Genomic DNA, 23,587 nt, shown 5'->3' on the forward strand with positions numbered 1-23,587 from the left:
ATTTTGGTGCAAAACATCCCAGCTGTAACGTCACCTGACGTCAGTGAGAGATTGCGGACGACGCGGTGGAGAAGTGGGCGGAGCTTATCGCGAGCGAAATCTTACGTCACGCCGGATGACGGAGTGAAAGGGCGCGTCTAGGGTCTATATACACTGCAGAGAAAGCGGATCCGCTGCATGTAAATATATATATGTGTGTGTATATAAATACATCATTTATATATGTTTAAATAAAAATAATAATAAGTCAACAGAATGGAGCGCGGTTGTGACTGAAGGGTAAGTTTATTTATCTGTCTTTTACTCAAAGATGTACATATTTACATGGTGGCGGTTTATGTGGAAGCAATAAAGAAACATGACCAAATATGATCCGTGTTACTCGAGAGTGTCGGCCCTGGGAGGCTGATGAAGGCGTGTCGGGTTTGAACTGAGTGTTTGTGGCGACATGGTGTTGGGTGTTTAATGCAGTGAGCAGCTTTGTTGCAAATGTAACGGAAGCCTTCTCCTGTCTCCTCCTCATGTCTGTCCTCTCCTCTCCTCTCCTCTCCATGGTGATCTCGGCGCTTTGGGCTTTAGTAGGATGCTGCAGCATCCACAGCCTTCCACGTCGCTGTATTTTACAGACAGAACAGATCATAATCAAGCTCTTCTGTTGTTGTCGGACCGCTTTGAGCTTACAGTAGGTATGAAACAGCTGCGTTGTTCATGGCCTGTCTGATCAATTTCCTCTTTCACAAAACGTTCTTCGCTTTGGATTCAGGTTGAGTTTCTATTTAGACAGGCGATGTCTTGTTTTCTGCTTTATTCCAGACGTCCTGGTGTTATTAGCGCGGATTATTGTCTGTGATGTGTCATAATCAAAACAAACAAAGTCTATTATCATTACCAGATACAAAGTAGCATTGTTGGAAGCACAAGTGCTTCACTGTTGTGTTATGATCATTTCCTCCTTAGTGGTTTCATGTAGCTTTTATTCGTAGAAGTGTGTATGGGGGGGCAAGAACTTTTACACAATTCGAACCCTGGTTATTACAGATCACAGTTGGTCATTGGGAAGTGAGAAAGTATTATGTGGGATATAATATTCATCCCAAAAGCTAGCAATGTTCAAAGCACTACTTTTGGTTTACCATTGGTTACCAAATTACACCTAATTTCAAGACACTTTTACATGGGTTACAACAGAGAAAAAAAGCAAATGTAATGTGAAAAGGTGTTGAAACTCCAAGGGTTAAACCCTATGAACCCTGTGAGCCAAAAGTTAAGGGGTCAAAATCGGGATGTTTTATGGCTCAATAAAACATTTGTTACAGGGCTAGGTCTAAAACGAAGCAACAAGAAATCGAACACCAAGGCCAAAGTTTCAGGCCTGTGGCCAATGGTGTTGGTAGAAGTGAATGAGTATAGAGTCTAGACCTACTGCTATTAAAGCACTGAGGTGCTACAGCAGACCATGTGGCCTAAGTCTGCTTGTCGAGGCTGGAAAATAAGGCCTGTATTCATATATTTGTGTTTCTCATATACAAATCCAAGAAAAAGATGCATGCCTGAGAAGATAAACATGGGGAACATGACAAACATTTTTGTACTCATGTTCATGTTTGTACTGTCTTTGTATTATAAGTGTATGGTAAAAGCTCCATCGTCTTCAGACAGGCACCTAGAGATAATTTGCATAGAATGTGAACATTATTAACGTGACTGGTTATTGAATTATTTGAAGAAGAAAGGGTTCAAGCCCAGCAGAACCATTTCCATTTAAAAAATATGTTAAGCTTATATTTTTTTTCCCCATTCTTGTGTTTCCTGAATGCTTAAAACAAAATGAAAAAATCATTCCCATTGTTTTACATAGACGGTATGTAGACGAACCTGTGTTTGTATTGATAAGAAAATGTCCACACCTAGTCTATGGAACTTTACTGTTTGTGCTCTGACATTGTGAGAGACGGTTAAAAAGAGCACAAAACAGTTATTTGTGGAAAAGATGGCTGGATTGAGGATCTGCAGTGCAGGCGGTACTGACAGTGTCTTTAGAGTGGGGAGGGATGCATTTTAACTGGGTCGGTTGGGCGCGATTTGTCCTAGCAGGAGTCCCCTTCAACCTTTGCTGCAAGACAGCAGTGATTATTAACAAGGTCTGTCATGGATATGCAACAGCAAATATCCATATTCACAGACAAATTTATGCTGTAATCCATTGTATAACCAAATAACAAAGCATGGAGAATTCTGTTTTTACATATATTTTGTCCTTACTTATTCACAATTTAGTTGGTTGCTTTTTACTGATGTAACTTCACTAATTACATTATATACAATTAGTTTAGACTATCTAATACTATAAGTATAAAGTGTTGTGGAAAAGTATTTGCCCCATCTTGATTTCTTCTGTTTTTGTGTATATCTCATATTAATAGTTTTAGATCTTCAAACGAAATACAACGTAAAACAAAGGCAATCTGAGTAAACGTACAATTCTACGAATTGTTTCTGCAACCAGATAACTGGAGATCATTCTTTATCAGCACTGTGGTGGCCCGGTCTTCTTTGCAGAACTACTGTGCTTCAGCCACATTAGGGGGTTTTCGAGCATCAACTGCTTGTTTAAGGTCCTGCCACAGCATCTCAGTTGGCTCAAGTCAGGACTTTGACTAGGCTGCTCCAAAACTTTAATTTAGCTTTTTTTTGAGCCATTTAGAGGCGGCTCTACTCCTAGGCTTTGGCTCATTGTCTTGCTATATAATCCAGTTGCTCTTTAGTTTCAATTTTACGGACTGAAGACCGAACATTCTCCTTTAGGATTTTCTGGTAGAGAGCAGAATTTGTGTTTTCCTCAATTATTGAATGTTACCCAGGCCCTGAATCAGCAAAACATCCCCACACCATCACACTTCCACCACCATGCTTGACCATAGGTATGACGTTCTTTCTGTGGAATTTTTGTTTGGTTTACGCCAGATGTAACGGGACCACCGTCATCCAAACAGTTACACTTTCGACTCCTCAATCCACAGAACATTCTCCCAAAAGGTTTGAGGATCATCAAGGTGTCTTTTGAAATTAAAAATTCAGACCAGCCTCATTGTTCTTCTGTGTTAGCAGTGGTTTTCACCTCGCCACGCTTCCATGGACGCCATTTTTACCCAGTGTCTTTCTGATAGTTGAGTCATGAACAGTGACCTTTTTTGATGCAAGAGAGGCCTGTAGGTCTTTGATGTTGTCCTTGGCTCTTTTGCGACTTGCTGTACGAATTTTGGAAGGTCGGACACTTCTGGGAACATTCACTACTGTGCCAAGTTTTTCCATTTGGAGATAACGGCTCTCACTGTGATTCTTCAGAGTCCCAGAGCCTTTGAAATAGCCTTGTAACCCTTCCCAGACTGATGTATTTTAATCATCTTCCTCATCTTTTCTGGAATTTCTTTCAACTTTGCCACAGTGTGTTACTGGGTAAGACCTTTTAACCAACTTCACGCTGTTGAAAAAGTTCTATTTAAGTGCTGATTTGATTGAACAGGTTTGCAGGTTGTGTCTAGTCCAGCTGAACCCACTTTCATATTTGATTTGGGGTATTAGTAACCATGGAGGCAAATACATTTTCACATAGGCCCGGTTTTTTGCTTCAATAAATAGCATTAACATTTAAAAACCGTATGTGTCTACTCAGATTGCCTTTGTTTTATCTAAGATTTTGTTTTAATTTCTGAAACATTTTAGTGTGAGATCTACACAAAAACAGAAGGAATCAGGATCTTTTTCACAGCACTGTAGCTACAAGAGCTCAGTTGGTTTGTGACACATTAATGTTTCATTGTCATTGTTTTCCTTTCATTAATGTGTCTTAAGGTATATTGCAGGAATATTTTGTGATGTACTGTTATGAGAATTTGTAGTGGATAAAATGGAGTTAATATAGAAAGTAATATCCTTAGATTCAATGTCTAGAATGATATTAAGTCACAACGCCTTATGTGAAATAACACACTGACCAGCATACCTAAAGATACAGATGAATGGAAACAGTGATTATGTGCATGACAAAACTGATCCGGACCCATGGTACAACAAAGAGCAGTACAGGAGGGTGTATATACCCGTCACTATCAGGCTCTGTAACTCTTTTAGTGCTTTTAGTACAATATACAGTCCGATGCTTCACTTTCACATTTCACAGTTATCTACACTATTGGCATGTTTAATCATTTGAGTCAGCTCTGTTTTATTGTTACTGTAGTCTGGTACTCTATTTTATCTTGACACATGAATATATAATCACTGGCCACTTCATCGCCCATGCATCACTCACATTTATAGCTTACTTTTTTTTTTTTGTAATATCCTTGTAAATTGATGTGTCTCGTTTGTTACTGCAACACAGTTTCCCTCAGGGATCAATAACATACTCATTCTGCCTTATCCTGATGTTGGTTAAAGAGAGATTTTCTGGGTAAGGACTAGATTTCTTCATTAGACTCAGCACACATGAAGGAAATGAATTAGGGAATGCCATGTTTGATCACAGGAGTTGGGCAAGAAGGTGGTCTGTGATCATGCTGCTCTCATATCATCTGACTCAGCTTGTTTACTGAACAAGTGTTGGGCATCTATTTCAGTTATTAATCGCTGTGTTGTTCCATAGAAAATTCCTTCAGTTTACCATCTGCTCCCTATTGGCCATGAAACTAGTCAACTGAACCCAGTTCAGCCTTTTCTTACTTACTTACTTACTTGCTTGCTTACTTGCTTTCTCATCATATCACAAGGGAACTACAAGTTAAGAGTTAATGAAGACATTGAAGAGACTACAGTGCTGTTATGTGAAGGAGAAACGGATAGCAAAAGTAGATTTAACCAGCTTTCAGAGAGACAAAGGACAGAATGTCGCTGTGTTTTGATTGGGATCTTTATTATTATTATTATTATTATTATTATTATTATTATTAACCATTTTTCTGGCTTATAGAAATAGCACAGGAGGCTGCCTTTAATCAGAGTTGTTAAATTGCCCATAATGAAGAGAAATAGTCCAGTGCTAGTGGAAAACAGATACTGCAAAGTGCTGCACAATAGGAATCATCATATGTTAGCTTTTCTGTGTTGTAAAAACACTTTTTTTTTGTCACCTGACTGGATTTACTTTGGCTTGATGCTACCTTTCGGGCATTCTGTTTTAGGCCGTCTGTAAAAGATTGGTTTTCCTGTGTAAGTAAGTATTCATGCATTATTCATGGTAGACTATCACTGGACTAATGAAGTACACTAAATGGCCAAAAATATGTGTACATCTGACCATCATACCCATGTGTACGCCTTTCCCAGAATGAATAGACAAAATGAAAGACGTAACAGAGAAGGTTTAAGCTACAATAAAGAGAAGAAAGTTTCCCCTAAACTTCCTTGTTAGTCACAAATTTCAGGATGTGGTTGTAAGGCATCATGAAAGAAGGAAGATGCAGCTGGCTTGAGAAGAGTGTGGTTGACATGCACTCTGACTTGCGTTCATGATGTCACACTCTTGTCATGGAAGCCAAATCTTTTTTAACAGCATAAGAGGAACATAAGGGGAAATTGGCTGCAGTGTTTTTAAAGTTTGTCTATAGCTTTTCTTTTGTAACCTACATTTTAATTTTATGTTATGTAAAGTAATGTTATGCAAATGTGTGTGCTGGGAAACTGTGTGGACTGCCAAGTTTTGTGTTGTATAAATAGGTATGTTAAAGTTTTCTAGTCATTAGCTAGCATGCTAGTTAGCCAGGTTGCTTATTTGTTAGTGATAGTTAAGCTAGATAGAGCAATAAATAAATGAAGAAGAAGAAGAAGATGAAGATGAAGACACCTTTATTTGGACAGCTGTGGCTCTGGTGGTAGAGCGGGTTGTCCACTCATCGGTTAAAATCCCGGCACACATGACTCCACATACCGAAGTGTCCTTGGGCAAGACACTGAACCCCAAGTTCAAGTTAGCGCCTTGCATGGCATCTGTGCTACCACTGGTGTGTGAATGTGTGTGTGTATGGGTGAATAAGAACCAGTGTAAAGCACTTTGTAGAAGGTTAGAAAAGCTATATATAAGTGCAGACCATTTACCATTTATTTGTCACATATACATTACAGCACAGTGAAATAATTTTTTTCGCATATCCCAGCTTGTTGGGAAGTTGGGGTCAGAGCATAGCGTCAGCCATGATACAGCACCTCTGGAGCGGATATGGTTAACGGCCTTGCTCAAGGGCCTAACAGTGGCAGCTTGTCACTGCTGGAGCTTGAACCCCCAACCTTCTAATTAGTAACCCACAGTGTAAATGTACATATTCATATACATATACATATACATATACATATGACAAGAATTGTTTGAAACATTGACATAGTTAAAATGGCATCATTTAGACACAGCAGTGACTTAGTGGTAATTACATGGTAGTGAAACTCAATTGTGTGAATCACCGAGTTATTGTTAACGCTGACCTTTCGGCTAAACAAGATTGCGTTAGTCACCTGTAATGATCAAATGAACAGGAGCTTGATGCAGACTAATTAGTCCACAATGGAAATGTCACAAAATTGAATATCCTTACATTGTCACATATTATACAACAGTTTAAGTGCACTGATTGGGCATGTGGCCTTCCGAGGGTGCCGATATTTAATTTAACAGCACTGAAACGGTTACTACACTTACTAAACATTGTCAGTTAGTCTGTGCAGCTGTGGCTGAATAGACGTTTCTTGCCTACAGCCAAGTCACAGCCATTCTGATATTCAGTATAACTGTACTCTTGGCTATCTGATATTGCTTAGTTATACTGCATGCATTTATTTTTTAATCAAATGAAAGAGATGATGTTTTGATTCTTCGTCCTACGTGTTCACGATCCCACTGGAGAAAGAGAGACATGCTCACATGTGCTGAAGGATGGGCAGCCTCTACACTGTGTGGGAACTGACAAAGGAGAAAAATCTGATTCATGGTAGTGAGTCACACTTCAGGATAGAGCACTGCAGATTACACCACGAATGGATCCCTGTAATATTACGCTACTCCACATAATTATACTCCCCATATATATATATATATATATATATATATATATATATATATATATATATATATAATGAGAGAGAGAGAGAGAGAGAGATATCTTGCCATTGATTCCCCTTTTCACCTACATTAAGGTGAAATAATTATAGAAATCATAGAAAATCAGCCCTGAGCCTGTGAAGGGGTGAGAGATAAGCAGTGTGAAATGCCAATGCTGATCTTTATCTACAGCAGTTCTGATTATAGTTCTGACATTTCATTTATTTTCTTCTCTTAGCTGTCTTTGTGAGCATTTTGCCAATACAGCCACATTCATTGTGGGTAAAACATGCGTGAATTTATTATTAAAACACTGAGGCACAATCTCTTTGAGCTATCAATAGGATAGAGGGTGGCACAATACAGTCAGATGGATGGTTGTGGGTTGTTTGCTGACTTTAATGTTGTAGGCTGCAATGGAGCCATGCCATTCAATACAAGAGGCGATCCCACTACCTTCTGTCGAGGCTAAAATCTGTCCATTTTTATATATCAGTACATGCCTGACGGTCTGGCCTTCTCCTTTGTCATTACGTTATTTTGTTTCCTTAATGTAGATACTACATTGTATATTGTGGTGTTTATACATTTTGAATAAAAAATAAAGTAAAGAGAAGAATTTGTGTTTTACAGCCCTGTACCTTTCAGTGTTGTGGTAATGGGGCTTGGCTTTTAATGCTGTGGTGAGCACTAAAGGGAGCATTTCGGCAAATGTACCCAGCTTCATCTGCCAACACTGCAGGGATATATAATCTGCAAACCTTCTCATCATTGGTTCTGCCTGTCCCTGTACCATTTATTTATTTATTTATTTATTTATTTATTTATTTCAATGAATATCTCCGCTTGATTTGTTGTAGAAAGTTTGCCTTTTCTGAAAAAGGCAAGACAAATGAGTGCATGATGATTCTTTTTTTTTTTTTTTTTAGATCTTATATGTAGTAATGAACTTGTCAAAAGACAATCATCACAGCATATGAATCACCCCCCCCCCCCCCCCCCCTCATGAAGCTCTCAGCTGTCATAAATACAATAAAGACACAAAAACATACCATACAGTTCATATCTATTATCAACCATGAAATTCAAAATAGGAGAAGTACAAAGTGGAAGTTCTAAAGTAGCCGGGCAAAGTTTTCGTGCTAATAACGACTCATGCTCACTGCCACGTTCCTTTCTCTCAGCTTTACTTGATCAGTTCCAGAAAACAGTCAGCTTTTCAGAAATAATGCATAGTGCATCTTCTTTTTGAATGAAACCGCAACCATGCATCTTGCAATCCTGTGCAAGATCTACTGAGAGATTCCCTATTTTTATGCTTTGTACGCTTGTGATGAGATAAACCTGCTAAGTTCAGAGAAATAGCATTTCCTCAGTGTTACATAAGCTTTCCACAGTTCATGATTAAATCCTTCAATGCTTAAAATCTTCTGCTGTCTCACATTACGCCTCACATATCTGAGGCTCTGAGCCTTATTTGTCTTGGCAATTGTTGACAGGTGCTGCATATTTGACATTTATTCCTAATTCCCCCCTCTCTCTCTTTCTCTGTCCAGGTTTCCCTTAAGAAGTCTAGTTTATGGAGTAAAGCAGGACTACACACCACCTCACTATCGCACTTTCTTTACACCCGAGGTATAAAGGTGTGAGGTCACTTGTCCTCATCGTATTCTCCATCCCGTCCTGCTCTCCAACTTCAGTTTCCAAAATCCCAGCGTTTTTTTATTTATTTATTTATTTTGTTTTAATTGCTACAAAAATGGCGGGGAAAGAGCGCAGTCCTCGTCACCGGCCCTGGTCTGTCTACCGTGCCAACACATTCGATATCGCTTCTGAAATGATAGGGCTGACACTGACAGGTAAGAAATAGACAGAGTAGTTTTGTTATTTGGTTGCTGAATACTGTATTATTTCATTTATTTTGTGATTTATGAATAATCTGTGTTTAGGAAACAGTCAGGATCCTGACGAGCCGGTGTTGGAGTTCAGTCTGGGTAAGTAGCAAAAAGAAATGTACCACTGTAATAATTCAAAATATATTTGATCTAAAGAGGTCTCTGATCATCTTTACACCTTTATGGATATTCCACCACTAAACCTTCTCTTGGGGTGAGCGAGGAATGAACAGGTTGCTTTAGTGATGGTTTATTACGGTTATGTAATGTTACTGTGTGAAATGTTTAACTGTCAAATTAGCTCATCAAGCAATGAAATTGTTTACAAAATCTTAGTTAATGATTCAGTGGAAAACAAAATATACATTTTTCAAATGGCCCTTGCATACATGTACGTCAAGCCTGTATTCTAGCTCAGCCCTTCTTGAATGAGGCACCAGATTGACAATAAGGTTCAAATCAGGCAATTGAAAGGGTTTTTTTTTTCTTTTTCTTTGTGGTGAAAGATTTCTTCGTGGCAGTTAAAATGTGATCTAGATTTTTGTTGAAAGACCTATCTTCTGCCAAAAAGTTGCTTGTTGGGAACCTTTTTTTTTTTTTTTTTTTTTTTTTTTGTCAGTCAAAATATCTTGAATCCATTGATTTCCATAAGGATCCCAGGAGCACTGCTAGAGAGACACTCCGTATAGAGATATTTAATTTCATTATTTTTGAAGGTATTTTCTCTCCGACAATTTCTTTGCATGTGCCTAAGACTTTTGCACAGTACTGTATATTAAATATGCAGATTGCTCATAAAATATACTTGCCTGTTTAGACACCAATTTTATAAAGCTAAAGGCAGTTCACCTGCACTGAGAATGAATGAATTCCTTGCCCATCCATGTAAAATTAGCATTAGCACAAGATGACATGTCTAAAAGCACAGTACAATGTGAAAATAATGTTTGCGTATTTAAAAATAGGTGATAGGTGGATTGGCTCCTCTACATTGCTGCTCGAAAGGTGAACCTCTTAGAATGTTCTATATTTCTGTATAAATATGATCTTAAACATCATCAGGTTTTCACACAAGCCTTAAAAGTAGATAAACTTATTATGAAATTAAACAAATGAGAGAAAAAAGATCTGCTTTTAGGACTTTAGAAAATTCTAAAGTGTTCACAGACTTTCAAGCACCACTGCATATTGCCTCTAGGTTTTAATGAGCGTGTGTTTGATGCTGTGCATCTAGGGTTCGAGGAACGGACACAGAGATTCGCAGTTACCCTGACCCTGAGGATAAAGCAGTTACTGAAGATGAATGAATGAATTTTTTCGCTTTTTTCCCCAGCGTGCAGTGAATTAGTGACACCAACATTGGAGCGTAAACCTAGTAGCTTTGTGGCAGTGAGCTGCACCACCCCTCCTCAAGCATTTTGGACGAAGCATGCTCAGACTGAGATCATTGAGGTAAGAGAGGTTGCATTGAGCATGTAGTATTACAGCTTTTACCCCATAATATTTCTAACCGACTGTAACTGAAATGGTCATATGTATCTTTACAATGAACATGTTTTGCTTCTCATTTAAGGGTACAAGCAACCCAATATTCCTCAGTAGCATTGCTTTTTTCCAAGACTCTCTGATCACCCAGCAGACCCAAGTGAAACTTTCTGTCTACGATGTCAAAGACCGTTCACAGGGCACGGTGAGATCATTGATGATCAAAATCACGTTTTTATATCGAATTTAACGTTTACATTCACTGTTTTTTCAAGACATTTCTTAACAAGAAGTGCTAACATTTTTCCTCAGATGTACCTACTTGGTTCCGCCATGTTCACAGTGAAAGAATTACTGCAGGACAAATATCACAGGCTACACCTCACACTAAGGTATGTGAACTCGGTACAGGACACACTCACAGAAACATACGTCGTTAATATTGCTTTGTAATGATGTAGTGTATATTTAAGGCGTATTCGATCAACCTGAAATTCACTGGAGCACTTTGGGAAATGTCATTCGTTGGATTTATTGTGTTTGATGGCTCAGATCAGCAGAGAATGAGAAGATGGGCAATATCACCATTATTGCCTGGCAGATAGAAGAGAAGAAAGACCAGAGAGCCCCATTGGCTCGCTCAGACACAGTTAATGGCAGGGTGAGTGGCGTTTATACAGCATTGTATAGTCACTTAAACGTATTCTGCATCTCGAATGATTATATCAAAAAAGAAACTAGAAGGAAATGGAATGCATTAATACACTAGAATAAACTGAATATATGATATTCATGGTTAATTTTTAGCCATCATGGGAGTTATTGTAGTAAAGACATTCATAATTAGATGAGTTATACATTCTGTATGTATCACAGATGGTCCTGCCTGTTGATGAGAGTCTGACTGAATCCATGGGAATTAAATCTAAATCTGCATCTCTGTGCAAAGACACACTCCTGAAGGCAGGTTAGTATCTAGACATTTTGTCACTGATGGCTATTTATTGGGCTGTCGAGGGAAATCCTTGCACCATTTATAGCGTTCTCAAACACTTGCATAGGCTATTGGTCCTGAAGGCAGTGTTTATTTTTTAGCAGTTATTGGAAAAAAGGAAACCATCGTTCCTATGCTCCCCCATTTCTAACTCAATGAGATGGTGGGTGGTTGAGATTCTGACTCAGACTAAATTCTTTGAAATTTCTACCGAACGGTGGGTATTATTAGAGTCTTAACCATTCAGTGTAGTTGTAAGCATTAAAACTGCTGGGTTTCCATGTCATTTAATCTCTTAAAAGTAACATTCATTAAAATGTGTGTTAATTTTAGTAATACACTCTTAGCAAAAATATTCCAGTGGTCACCTGTAAGGGCTTTTCTGTTGGTCTTCCAGGAAAGATTTTAGTTAGCACATGACAGCGGGTGGTCTCCCATTCAGAAAAGGTTTCAACTTGAACCTTAGTAAAATTACAGTAGCTACTGACCTCTGAATTACCCTTTTCTCTGATACTGTGTACATTTCAGAAATGAATTCAAATGAGTTTGTATGAAATCAGTATCAAATGAGTTGACGTTAATTAAAATATTGTTTGAATACTTGTAGCGTTCGGAGGTACCATATCGCGGATGTACCGTTTGCCCACCACGGACGGGAACCATCTGCGTGTCCTGGAACAGATGGCAGAGAGCGTGCTATCACTTCACATACCCAGACAGTTTGTAAAACTGCTACTGGAGGAAGATGCTGCCAGGTATTTCCCATAGTATATAAATGTGGGTGTTTTTATGTTTTCGCATATTGATATACAGTATAAACACTTCACATAATGTCTATGTCTGAAGGGTGTGTGAGCTGGAGGAGTTGGGGGAGTTGTCTCCATGTTGGGAGAATCTAAGGAGGCAGATCATCACTCAATACCAGACCATCATCCTCACTTATCAGGAAACGCTTAGTGACCTGCATGAGTACAAGGGTAGAGATTTCCCTCTCCTTATAGACTTATAAGTGCATGCAAGTGCATAACTGAAATATGAGATAAAACCTACTATAGTGTTTACTATTACATGTTATGTTGCTGAACCTGCACATGTCTGATTCACAACAGTAACTAGTGATATTAAACGGATGTCGAATAAAGAACTGCCATTTTACCAGCTTTAATATTACTTGCCTTTATATATCATATTCTTTTTACCTGTGATCTTTATCTCTTCTCATCAGGTCCTTCTTTTAAATCCAGCACTTTGAAAGCAGAGAAGAAGTTGGAGTTTGTGCCGATCAATCTCCACATTCAAAGGATGAGGGTACAGGGCGAGTCAGGCTATGGTACATATGCTGGCATATATTCAGCTACGGATAAATTCAACATGGAACTATGAAAGCATTATCATCTGGAAGCCATATGTTAAAACATACAGTGATTAATATTTTATTAGTCGTATCAGTAATTCATGTTTTCTTTGAAGATGACTTAATGAGTCTCTAAGCTTTTTAGATTTAGTAATGCAGTGAAATCTTTATTTCGCCCGATGATGTTATCTTTCTGACTGCTTTTATATAACAAGCATTTATCTTCAGACACCTTCACTTGATACCGGCAAGTCTGACTGACTACATAAGCAATATTTTTGTTTGATTTTGGACAGGTCCTATTAATAATAATAATAAAAACAATGCCCAAAAATGACTAATCAAAATCAGCAACAAAGTAGCTATCTAAGTTCCAGTTTTAACGAACACAAGCTTGAGCTGAAGTAACATATCTCCCTGCAGATCGAACCTACGATGTAGTCACTACTGGAGCCCCTGCAGCACATCATCAAGGTTTTAAGGGCAGTGGTTTGAGGAAACTAATTCAGAAGTTTGAGGAGTCCAAGAAACAGTAAGATCTAAACCTGATCCCTAATGATAACCTCTTTAATACATTTAGCTTTTTGATACCGTAATCACAAAAAATGGGTATGGTTTCATCTATGAAATAAAAGAAGTTTTAGAGTAAAAAGACTTTTCAATGCAGTATTAGTTAATAATTTAGATTAGCTGTAAACTGTGGAACTTACTGTGAAAGATTTCATGTTAAAGTTAGATAATACTTTACACAGAGGTCAATGAACTGGGATTACATGACTTATAATTCAGGGTCATCATTGCCTTCCTTGGAAATATTTGCTTCTTATTGCTGCTTCTTTCTTTTAATTAGATTTTTTTTTTTTTTTAATTTGTTTTTGTTTATTTATTTATTTATTTATTTATTTATTTATACAAATATTTTCAGTAGTAATGATTTTCACACTTCTATTTTTGATTTTTAATCAGTGCATTTGAGGATGAAGGGTGAGTTTTGGTGATGCAGAAGTTTTTTTTAATCATCAACTCCATCGTGTTGTATGTTTGTGTTTAGCCACTTTATTTTTATTCTCATAAATTGAGTCAACTAGCAAATATTCAGTATGTTGAGGAAATGTGTTTATTTGTCGTTGTTGTTGTTGTTGTTGTTGTTGTTCACCATGGAATGCTCATGTCTGCTGCACTTATATAGTACACGATATCGCCAACAGTTTGTGTATACCTGACCATCACACCTGACCATATGTGCTTGTTGAACATCCTATTACAGATTTGCTCCTCCTTTGCTGGTAAAATAACCTCCATTCTTCTGGGAAAGCTTTCCACTAGATTTTGATCATCGAAGGTGTTCAGTAGGGTTGAGGTCAGGGCTCGGTGCAGGCCACTCGAGTTCTTTCACTCCAACCTTGGCAAACCATGTCTCCATGGAGCTCTCTTTGTGCACAGGGTTTGGGGCTCTTAGTTCCAGTGAAGAGAAATTGTAATGCCACAGCATACAAAGACATTCTATACAATTGTGTGCTTCCAACTTTTGGCAACAGTTTGGTGGCAGAACCACATACTGTATGGGTGTCATGGTCAGTTGTCCACAAACCTTTGACCATATAGCGTACAGTGCTGTGAAAAAGTATTTGCCTCCATCTAAAACTGTTTAGTATGAGAGATAGACAAAACCTAAAGAAATCAGGAAATCAGCGCTGTGTGTATATGTATATATATATATATATATATAAGTATACATATATACATATTGTATAGGTGCATTCATGTTTCTCTGTGTCTCACCCACACATCAGTGAAACAGATCTGGATGGGAATAGTAAGCCGAAACAGGGAGAGAGAGCTTATATAGAAGCTCACCTGGACTAACTGTCCCAACTCTTTTCTGTCCCCTCTCTCTACAGTGCTGGAGAGTCCCGTTCACATTCAGGAGTGTACCAGCCACAGGATGTGGTAAGAGCAAAAGAGATCATTTCCCACATTAACACCCTGAAGACACAAGTCAGCTACTACACAGAGCGCTTGTCCCGGGCTGCCAAAGAGCGCTCGGCTAACGCGCTGGAGAGAACCCTCGGCATCCTCACAGAGAAGGTCAGTGATGATTTGCCTACAAATCCAAGCTCTTTATTCCTCTTTCCATTGCCTAATGATGCTTCACCTGATTCAGGATCCTCTGTCTGTGCATACTCAAATGCATGTTTATTTGGGTCTTTTCAATAATCATAGTATGCCAAGCAGGGGTCAAAACACAAGATGGCAATAACAGTGTGTAGATCTTTTTTCTTTTTTTTTTTCTTTTTTTTAGATCAGACAGACAAGCCAGGGTTATAACCAGAGACAAAACATGAGTAACAAAGGACAAAACAAAGACAACCGCCAGCATGGTAATCCAGACAAATATGCAAGACAGCAAAAAGAATTTTGTTGCCAAAGGCATTAATAAGGAAGCAGTTATCAGAAAGTCCCGGTCACCAGAATGAGAAGATGATGTGGTCCGTTTTGAATTGTTGAAGCCTGTGATTGTAGCGTTATTCCAAACCAAAGTGCTGACAATGATTTATTTTTAAACTCTCATTTAGGTGATAGGTAATATAGTAGAAAATCTGTAGGTAATATACTTGTAAATCAGCATAAAATACTAAATTAAGCTAACTGGAATTGGCAAATGAAATGGGTAATGGCATGGAAAGTTGTGCCTACTTAGTCTTTTCCCATCTCCCATTTATCACCGCATACTACTTTTCAAATCTGTCATAAAAACTTCATGTGGCTTTAATTCTCCCTTCTTTAAATATGTTTTCGGTATTGTGAAATATTCATTACTTTGCGTAGTCACATTTCGCATTCTTCAATAGCACACTCTATTCTTTAAACAAATGCTCACAGATTAAATTATAATCTTTTCTCTCTTCCCTCAGACAAGTCAGCTGGTGACAGTGTGTGACAACAAGCTGCTGGCCACAGCCATCCAGGCTCTGAGTGCAGCACGGCCAGAGTTCATCGCCTCTAAAACCTCTCCTTCTGGGCCAGACACTGAACGTGTGGTTCTGCGCAATAACCAAAGCTCTACACAAGCCAAGTGGAGCAGCAAAGGGAACAGAGCCTCCATGAACATGGACTGGCATGAGGAGGAGTGGGTAAGGGGCCCCAACTGGCACAAAATGTTAAGAAAAAAGGATGATTTAGATGTGCAATAGGATTCCATTCATCCCAATACGGACCCTCTTATTCAGATCGTTATCCTCTCTCTCTCTCTCTCTCTCTCTCTCTCTCTCTCTCTCTCTCTCTCTCTCTCTCTCTCTCTCTCTGCTGCAGAAGAAGGTGTGGCTGAATGTGGACAAAAGTATGGAGTGCGTAATCCACTGTGTGAACAGGCTGTTAATGAAGGAGAGGCTGCATAGTGACAGTAGTGAGGACATCTTCCTCTCTGACCAGCAGCCCAACACTAGCAAGAGAGGTAGCCATGGCAATGCCTTCTGGATCAACCCCAACTGCCCATCCTCATCATCCTCCCTGTGCACCTCCTTGTCCTCATCACATCCTCTTCCTGAATGCCCTTCATCATTATCGTCCTCTTCACCATCTTCTCTGACTTCTGCATGTGTAACCAGTTCTCACAGATCCACCTGTACGTCCAGGCTCTTTATATATGTAGTGTTCTAAAACAGCACTGTTCTTTCTAATGCTTTCAGTTTTACATCCCTTTTATAAGGGGCACTCTTATTTCCAGTATTACATGCAGAGAACAGCTGGTCACAATATTAGAAATTAGCCCTGCCGTATAATGAAACAGTGAAATGAATAGGGTTGAGCAGTGCATTTAAGTCATGAGGTCTCCTTGATGGCATAAGAATGATGTGGGGCAAATATTACACACACATATTTAAAGTGTTTCATGTCCTTAATGGCCTACTGGGCTCATGGCACATTTCCTCCAAAAACCAAACAAGGCAAAGAGAGAAGCTTTGGGAGGGGAAAAAAAAAAAAACAACAAACACTAAACTTACAGTTCTGTCATCTGTTCTTCAGTATAAATTGTACTTTGACAATGTATGCTTTATCTATCTTCTTTTAGTTTCTCCTCCAAAGGCATTTTGGGAGGGAAGGGTGGGGGTGGGGGGGGGGGGGGGTGGTGATAGAATAAATAAATTACCCTGTTCGCAAGACTACGTTTCACATGGCAAATGGGATAACAATATCTGGGATAAAAAAATATCTTCCCAAATGGAGATCTAGCATTTGTTACATTCTATGTAATGATTTTTTTTTTTTTAAGCCATTCTTTATTACATGTTTTATTCTTACAACAATTGGTGGGTGCTGTCGCTCTGGCTTCCACACAAGTCCAAAATAATCTACTTCAGGACATTTGTTGTGGATGCCTAAAATGACACTTTACATTGATGTCTTTATATCTTTGGAAGATGTACACCTTTTAAACAAGCCACCCCTGATTACATATGTTAGGAATGTTAATACAGTTTTGCACATTTCTTTAGATGTAATTATAGAATTTCTATTTTAAAAAGTCACATCATTCACTTAAAGCGAAAGTATAAAAAGCTTTTCTAAATAAAACACATGTTCTGTCCTTCTGCAGATGGAAGCCCCAATGTTGATGGCTGCTCTCCAGGTACAGTAAGACACGTGTGTGTGTGTGTGTGTGTGTGTGTGTGTGGCTTTTACTAGTATGGAATAGTTTTTTCCCACTGTATCATTAAAGTACATCAGTGCTGTTATCTGTGTGATTATTACTGCAGGTGAATGGAGTGATGCGCTGTATCCTCTACTGACTACACTGAATGAGTGTGTAGCCATGATGAGTGACATGGCAAAGAAGTCTATGGTCTTTGTGCTGATGCAGGACTGCGCTCCCACCATCGCTATGAGTCTGGCGTTACAGTACCGCAGAGACGTGGTCTTCTGTCAGACGGTGAGAGTGTTCTATTGTAAACACAGCAGGACATGCATAAAATGCACACACGTATGTAAGGTCCATAAGTATTTGGACAGAGTCACAATTTTAATATTGTTACCTCTGTTTACCAGCGTGGTCGATTTGAAATCAATTAATCAAGGTGTGATTGAAGTGCAGACTTTAAGCTTTAATTAAAGGGGTTTAACAAAAATATTGCATTTAGCGTTTAGGAGTCCCTCCATTTTCACAGGCTCAAGAGCAATTGATTAAACTAACATAATTATAAATATAAGGATTATTTTGTAATACTTGGATGCAAATCCTTTGCAGGCAATGATTGCCTGAAGTCTGGAACCCATGAACATCATCAAATGCTGAGTTTCCTCCCTTGAGATGCTTTGTCAGGCCTTTACTGCAGCCATCTTCAGTTGCTGCTTGTTTGTGGGTCTTCCTGCCTTCGGTTTTGTCTTCAGTAAGTGAAAAGCAAGCTCAATTAAGTTGAGGCCATTTCAGAATATTTCATTTCTTTGCCTTAAGAAGCTCTTGCTTACTTTAACAGTATGATTTGGGTCATTATCCATCTGTTCTTTGAAGTGCCGTCCTATCAGTTTTGCAGCATTTGGCTGAATCTGAGCAAAAAGTATGGCTCTATACACTTCAGAATTCATCCTGCTTCTTCTATCAGCACTCACATCATTAATAAACACCAGTGATCCAGTTCCATTGGCACCCGTACATTCCCAAGCCATAACACTGCTTCTACCATACTTGACAGATGCTTTGGATCATGAGCCCTTTCTTGACATGAGATCTTATGAAGGGATTTTCCTTCACTAAGGAAAGAATTCTGTGAGCACCTATTTTAGTTGTCCCCATGGCCTTCTATGCCTTTTGGCGTTACTGAGCTCGTCAGTGCGTTCCTTCTTGTTAAGAATGTACCAAATTGTTGATTTGGCCACTCCTGAAGTTTCTGCTGTCTCTCTGATAGGTCTGGTTTGGTTTTTTTTCCGCCTAATGATGGCCTCCTTCACTTGCATTGACACCTCTTCGGACCACATATTGACAGTTCCAATGAACAGCTAACAAATACAAATTCAACACTTGGAATCAACCCCAGACCTTTTATCTCCGTAATTTCCCATAAAATAATATTGAAACAGGCCACACCTGGCCATGGAACTGCTTATCAGTCAATTACTTTTCAGCCTGTGAAAATGGAGGGACTAATTCCTAAACAGTTAATGCATCCCCTTGAATTAAAGCTGAAGGTCTATCACATATTCATTGCTTCATTTCAGATCCATTGTGGTGGTGTACAGAGGCAAAATTACAACAAAAAAAAAGAAGGAAATTTTACATTATTTATTACTTTATGTATGAATGTGTCTCTCTCCTCAGCTGGCGGCTGTGATCTGTGGTTTCGTAGCAAAGCTGAGGAACTGTTTGTGTGATCACGGCTTCCTTAGGCAGCTCCATACTATTGGCTTACTGGTCCAGTTTGAGGGTTTACTTAGCACTTATGGTATGAATATATGTGTGCTATGTATGTTTACTTGCTATGTGTTACTATGATAAAGTCTGAGACCACTAGTGAATTCTATTCTAATTTAATACATCAATTTTCATTACAAATTATATTTTTGACAACAAAACTGAACTACTGCAAATCACTACTCTCGGGTCTCCCAGCCAGCTCCATCAAACCCCTTCGAATGATTCAGAATGCAGCAGCACGCCTCATCTTCAACCAGCCCAAAAGAACCCATGTCACACCTCTCTTCATCTCCCTCCACTGGCTTCCTGTAGCCACCCGCAATCAATTCAAGGTCTTGAAGCTCATGTACAAGACCTTGTCTGTAACAGCACCCCCTACCTCAACACTCTCCTTGAGGTTTACGTTCTCTCACGCAATCTGCGATCGGTTAACGACCGACGCTTAGTAGTACATACTCACTACGTGGTTCAAGGTCCCTTTCCAGAACCTACACACTAACTGTTCCTCAGTGGCGGAATGAACTTCCAACCTCAATCCGAACCTCAGAATCTGTCACCATCTTCAAAAAAACAGCTAAAGACCCACCTCTTCCATGAGCACTTTACTAACCCCTAACCTGCCAACCCCCACATTATTTAAAAAAAAAAAAAACCTACACTGGCACTTACACCTCGACTCTGCGCACTTTGCTTCTCTAGAACTTAATTATAAATCTTGCATGGTAGCACTACTTGTATTGTTCTCCGCTTGACATATCTCTTGGCTTGTATTTCGTCATTTATAAGTCACTTTGGATAAATCATCTGCTAAATGAATAAATGTAAATGTTAATGAACAGTGGAATCTTTTAAATATTTACATGAATTTCAGAATTTCTCAGTATTTGGTATGTCTGCTCTTTGCTTTAATCACAATGTGCACTCAAGCTGGCGTGGACTCCACAAGTTTGTGCAAAACCTTACTGATACATTTTAGATCAAATCCACCGGAGTGTCGTCTGAACACTTGATTCAATAGAAGAGATTACGCATAAGGAAAATCTGACCTTTTGTAGCAGTTAACGTATGGTCAATATCATACATTTGCTTACATTTAAATAGAGACCTAGAAAGATACTGAACATTTACTTTCTTTGTTTGAAATATTTCAAATTTTAAATGAAAAAGAAATCCCAGATTTTCAATGTGATCACAGACATTTCGACCCATCTGTATGTTATTATGTTAAAGGGGAGGAGCTGGCTATGCTGGAGGACATGAGCATAGGCATCATGGACCTTAGGAACGTCACCTTTAAAGTTACTCAGGCAACGTCCAGCTTCAGCCCTGACATGCTGCCTGTTATCACGGGGAACAGGGACGGTTTTAACGTGAGAGTACCACTGCCTGGGGCTATGTTTGACGTTTTGCCACGGGAAATCCAAAACGGGATGCTGCTGCGTGTTCAGCCAGTTCTGTTCAACATAGGAATTAATGAACAACAGACACTCGCAGAGAAGTACGCTTTCCTTTATATCATCTGATTTATTGATACACAAATCTATTAAACTTTGTAATTAACTAAGTTAAATCAGGAGTTAAATGAGGCATCCTTTAGCAGGAATTGTCCAGCCCTTTCAGTGATGCATGCTGTCGTACTCTTTCACAAAGGTTTGGTGACACCTCACTACAGGAAGTAGTCAATACAGAGAGTCTGGCACGACTCAACTCCTACTATGATCAGTTCAAGGAAGTGCTGCCTGAGGACTGTGAGTCCTAAACCAGTTCTAAAGTTTAAGCAGACTTGCTGTTTTTGTAGTTGTTTCACTCATTCTCTGCTCTCTCAGGTCTGCCTCGTTCTCATAGTCAGTACTGTATACCAGAGCTACTGAAATTCCTCACTCAGAACGTGAACTCCAGGAAGAGTAAGAATGTGGACATCCTTTGGCAGGCAGCAGAGGTATAATAATTTACAGTGACAGCTTGTGGTTGTGCTTCAGTTTGTACCTTTGACTCTTCCATCCTTCTCGGACATAATAAAGAAATATCCTGCAATTAATAATAAACCCAATGACAGCAATGTATCTGACTGATCTTTCCTTTTGTCTGCTCCTTTGTTGTTTTGGCAGCTGTGCCGGCGTCTCAATGGTGTGCGGGTAACCAGCTGTAAGAGTGCAAAGGACCGCACAGCCATGTCTGTAACTCTGGAGCAATGTCTGATCCTGCAGATGGAGCACTGCATGGCACCACAGGTCTTAAGCCAGGCCCTGGACTGCATGCGCAGGTGAAGCTCATTCCCTCACTCGTAATAAGTTCACAATACAAATTTCCCTTGAACAAGCTGCGAATACTTTACTCGGGTGATCTGATCAGTGTCACTCACTATTATTTAATATATTTTTATTCTCATATATATATTCTCAATGTAATATATTCTCAGTGACTGTACTGTCTGTACTGTGTTTGGTTTTTTTTTGTGTCGGATTGTTCATTGTTGTTCACATTTTGTGTTTGTCCATGACTTACTATTGCAAAGTGTCCTCGAGCTCTGGAAAGGTGCTCTATAAATTAAACATAGTTATTTATTTATTTATTTATTTATTTATTTTTATTTTACGTGCCTCTTATCTTATCTTTCAGTTATCTTTGCTTTTTTTTGATCAGGTAAAATGTAACTTTTATGTAATCTATGTATTTTGCTTTGTCATAGTGAGGGCTGCAGGAGAGAGAACACAATGAAGAATGTAGGCAGCAGGAAGTATGCCTTCAATTCACTTCAGCTAAAAGCATTCCCCAAACAGTACAGACCTCCAGAGGGTACTTTTGGTAAAGTGGACACTTGATTGAGACACTCATCAACGCCCCCGGCTCCTTCTGTTCTTCACCAGGCTGCTCTCCCTCATCATCCCACTTTATGTTGTTGCCACTGATCTGAAGGAAATGCTGGAGTGAATTCAGTCAAACAGACACTTACTGTAGCTGGCCAAATAAGGTTATAGTTCACAAGATTGCATGAGTCACTGCTCTTTTCTGATCTCTGGGTATTATATCAAAGGTGACCATGAGGAATATTTATTGGAAGAGTTTGATTGGAAGAATACGACTTCATTCATCTAGCAACAAAAACACTAAACAACTGCACTAAAGATAATCAGTTAAGGAATTTATTGAAAGCCACCGGTACAAATTGCACAGTTCCTTTAGTTTGTGTTTGGTCTCTACAGAACCAGAATCTCAGTTTCACATACCCAGATGCACGGGATACATAAATGAGCATTGTTCTTTTTTTTCCATTCATTAAATGTGCACATTATACTGTAGCTGACCTGTAGCGTCAGTGATATGACAGAGCAAGTCTTATCAAGTCTTATGCTTTCACAAGGCTATACATATAATGCTTTAAATCAGCCCTTTAGCTTATTAACAGCAACAGTGTGCATTTTACGGGTTGTAGATTTCCAAGGAAAGGGCCTTTCTCATGCTGTTGCTAAGCACAGGTAATGTTTGTACAGTTAATACAGTGGAATGTTGTGAATAGATATTAACATCATTTTAGCTAAGTTGTGTAAGATAATTCAGACACTATTCAATCAGTTGTTGGTTGTTAAATGCTTGTACATGTGTTATGTAAACCTCTTTGCGTTTGTCTTGATATCAGTCATGATTGGTATTACGATTTGAAAAGCAGCATCTGATTATAATCATTATAATTTATTCTCATGGGTTAGTAATAAATTAAAGTATTTTATTTTTTCCCCCCAATATAAACCCTAATTTACCATGTAAAAAAAGAAGTTCTATAGACACTTTAATGCACATTTTAAATCCTTTGTTATGCTTATAGCACGGGAAAAAGGAAAGCCTGACACAAAAAAAAAACTCAATCTGATGAACTTGCTATGTAAAGACATAATGTGACTTATCGTTGATGTTTTTATGTGATGGCTATGCTAGCAGTGTAAGAATACTCCAATAACTAAACCTATTTTGTTTTACCATTAATGTCCACACAAACACTGGATTAGCTGTACATGATGCGAAATTGTTCACATAAATATGCAGCTATTAAAACAAGAGTCACACACATTTTACGGAGTGTTGTTTTTGACTTATGCCACGGAATTTCACACGCTTATGGCTTTTCAAGGAAGAGAGACACTAATATTTAGAAGCAGTTTCTATAAGGAATAATTATATAGAAATTATTTGTTTACATAGAAATGTAAAACTCATTAGGTGTGTGTGTATATATATATATATATATATATATATATATATATATATATATATATATATATATATATATATATATATATATATATATATATATCCATCTTCTTCAAATATCCATGAAGGAAATAAATGGGAGATGTACTTCCGGTAG

The 23,587-nt window shown here is 38.6% G+C and overlaps 1 protein-coding gene across 5 annotated transcripts; it reads left to right on the plus strand.

Annotated features, from left to right (window-relative positions):
• The first annotated feature begins 118 nt into the window (after nucleotides 1-118).
• Nucleotides 119-23,289, plus strand: inpp4aa (inositol polyphosphate-4-phosphatase type I Aa). 5 transcript variants are annotated; one of them, XM_017470135.3, is made up of 24 exons: nucleotides 119-279; nucleotides 8,644-8,946; nucleotides 9,037-9,081; nucleotides 10,316-10,434; nucleotides 10,556-10,672; nucleotides 10,780-10,859; nucleotides 11,020-11,128; nucleotides 11,344-11,434; nucleotides 12,069-12,216; nucleotides 12,308-12,438; nucleotides 12,687-12,791; nucleotides 13,239-13,347; nucleotides 13,782-13,799; nucleotides 14,717-14,903; nucleotides 15,731-15,949; nucleotides 16,128-16,440; nucleotides 17,413-17,445; nucleotides 17,573-17,745; nucleotides 19,129-19,252; nucleotides 20,455-20,722; nucleotides 20,875-20,972; nucleotides 21,051-21,163; nucleotides 21,333-21,487; nucleotides 21,914-23,289. In XM_017470135.3, the coding sequence occupies exons 2-24, from the start codon at nucleotides 8,847-8,849 to the stop codon at nucleotides 22,044-22,046; spliced, it is 2,988 nt and encodes a 995-aa protein (XP_017325624.1). In that variant the 5' UTR covers nucleotides 119-279; nucleotides 8,644-8,846; the 3' UTR covers nucleotides 22,047-23,289. The 5 variants fall into 5 exon arrangements, with proteins under 5 accessions (XP_017325624.1, XP_047011806.1, XP_017325626.1 ...); XM_047155850.2 differs by having other exon boundaries at nucleotides 16,128-16,269; XM_017470136.3 differs by lacking the exon at nucleotides 119-279 and adding an exon at nucleotides 414-686.
• The last annotated feature ends 298 nt before the right edge of the window (nucleotides 23,290-23,587 follow it).

Source organism: Ictalurus punctatus, chromosome 6, assembly GCF_001660625.3.
Source record: "Ictalurus punctatus breed USDA103 chromosome 6, Coco_2.0, whole genome shotgun sequence".
NCBI classification, from domain to species: domain Eukaryota; kingdom Metazoa; phylum Chordata; class Actinopteri; order Siluriformes; family Ictaluridae; genus Ictalurus; species Ictalurus punctatus.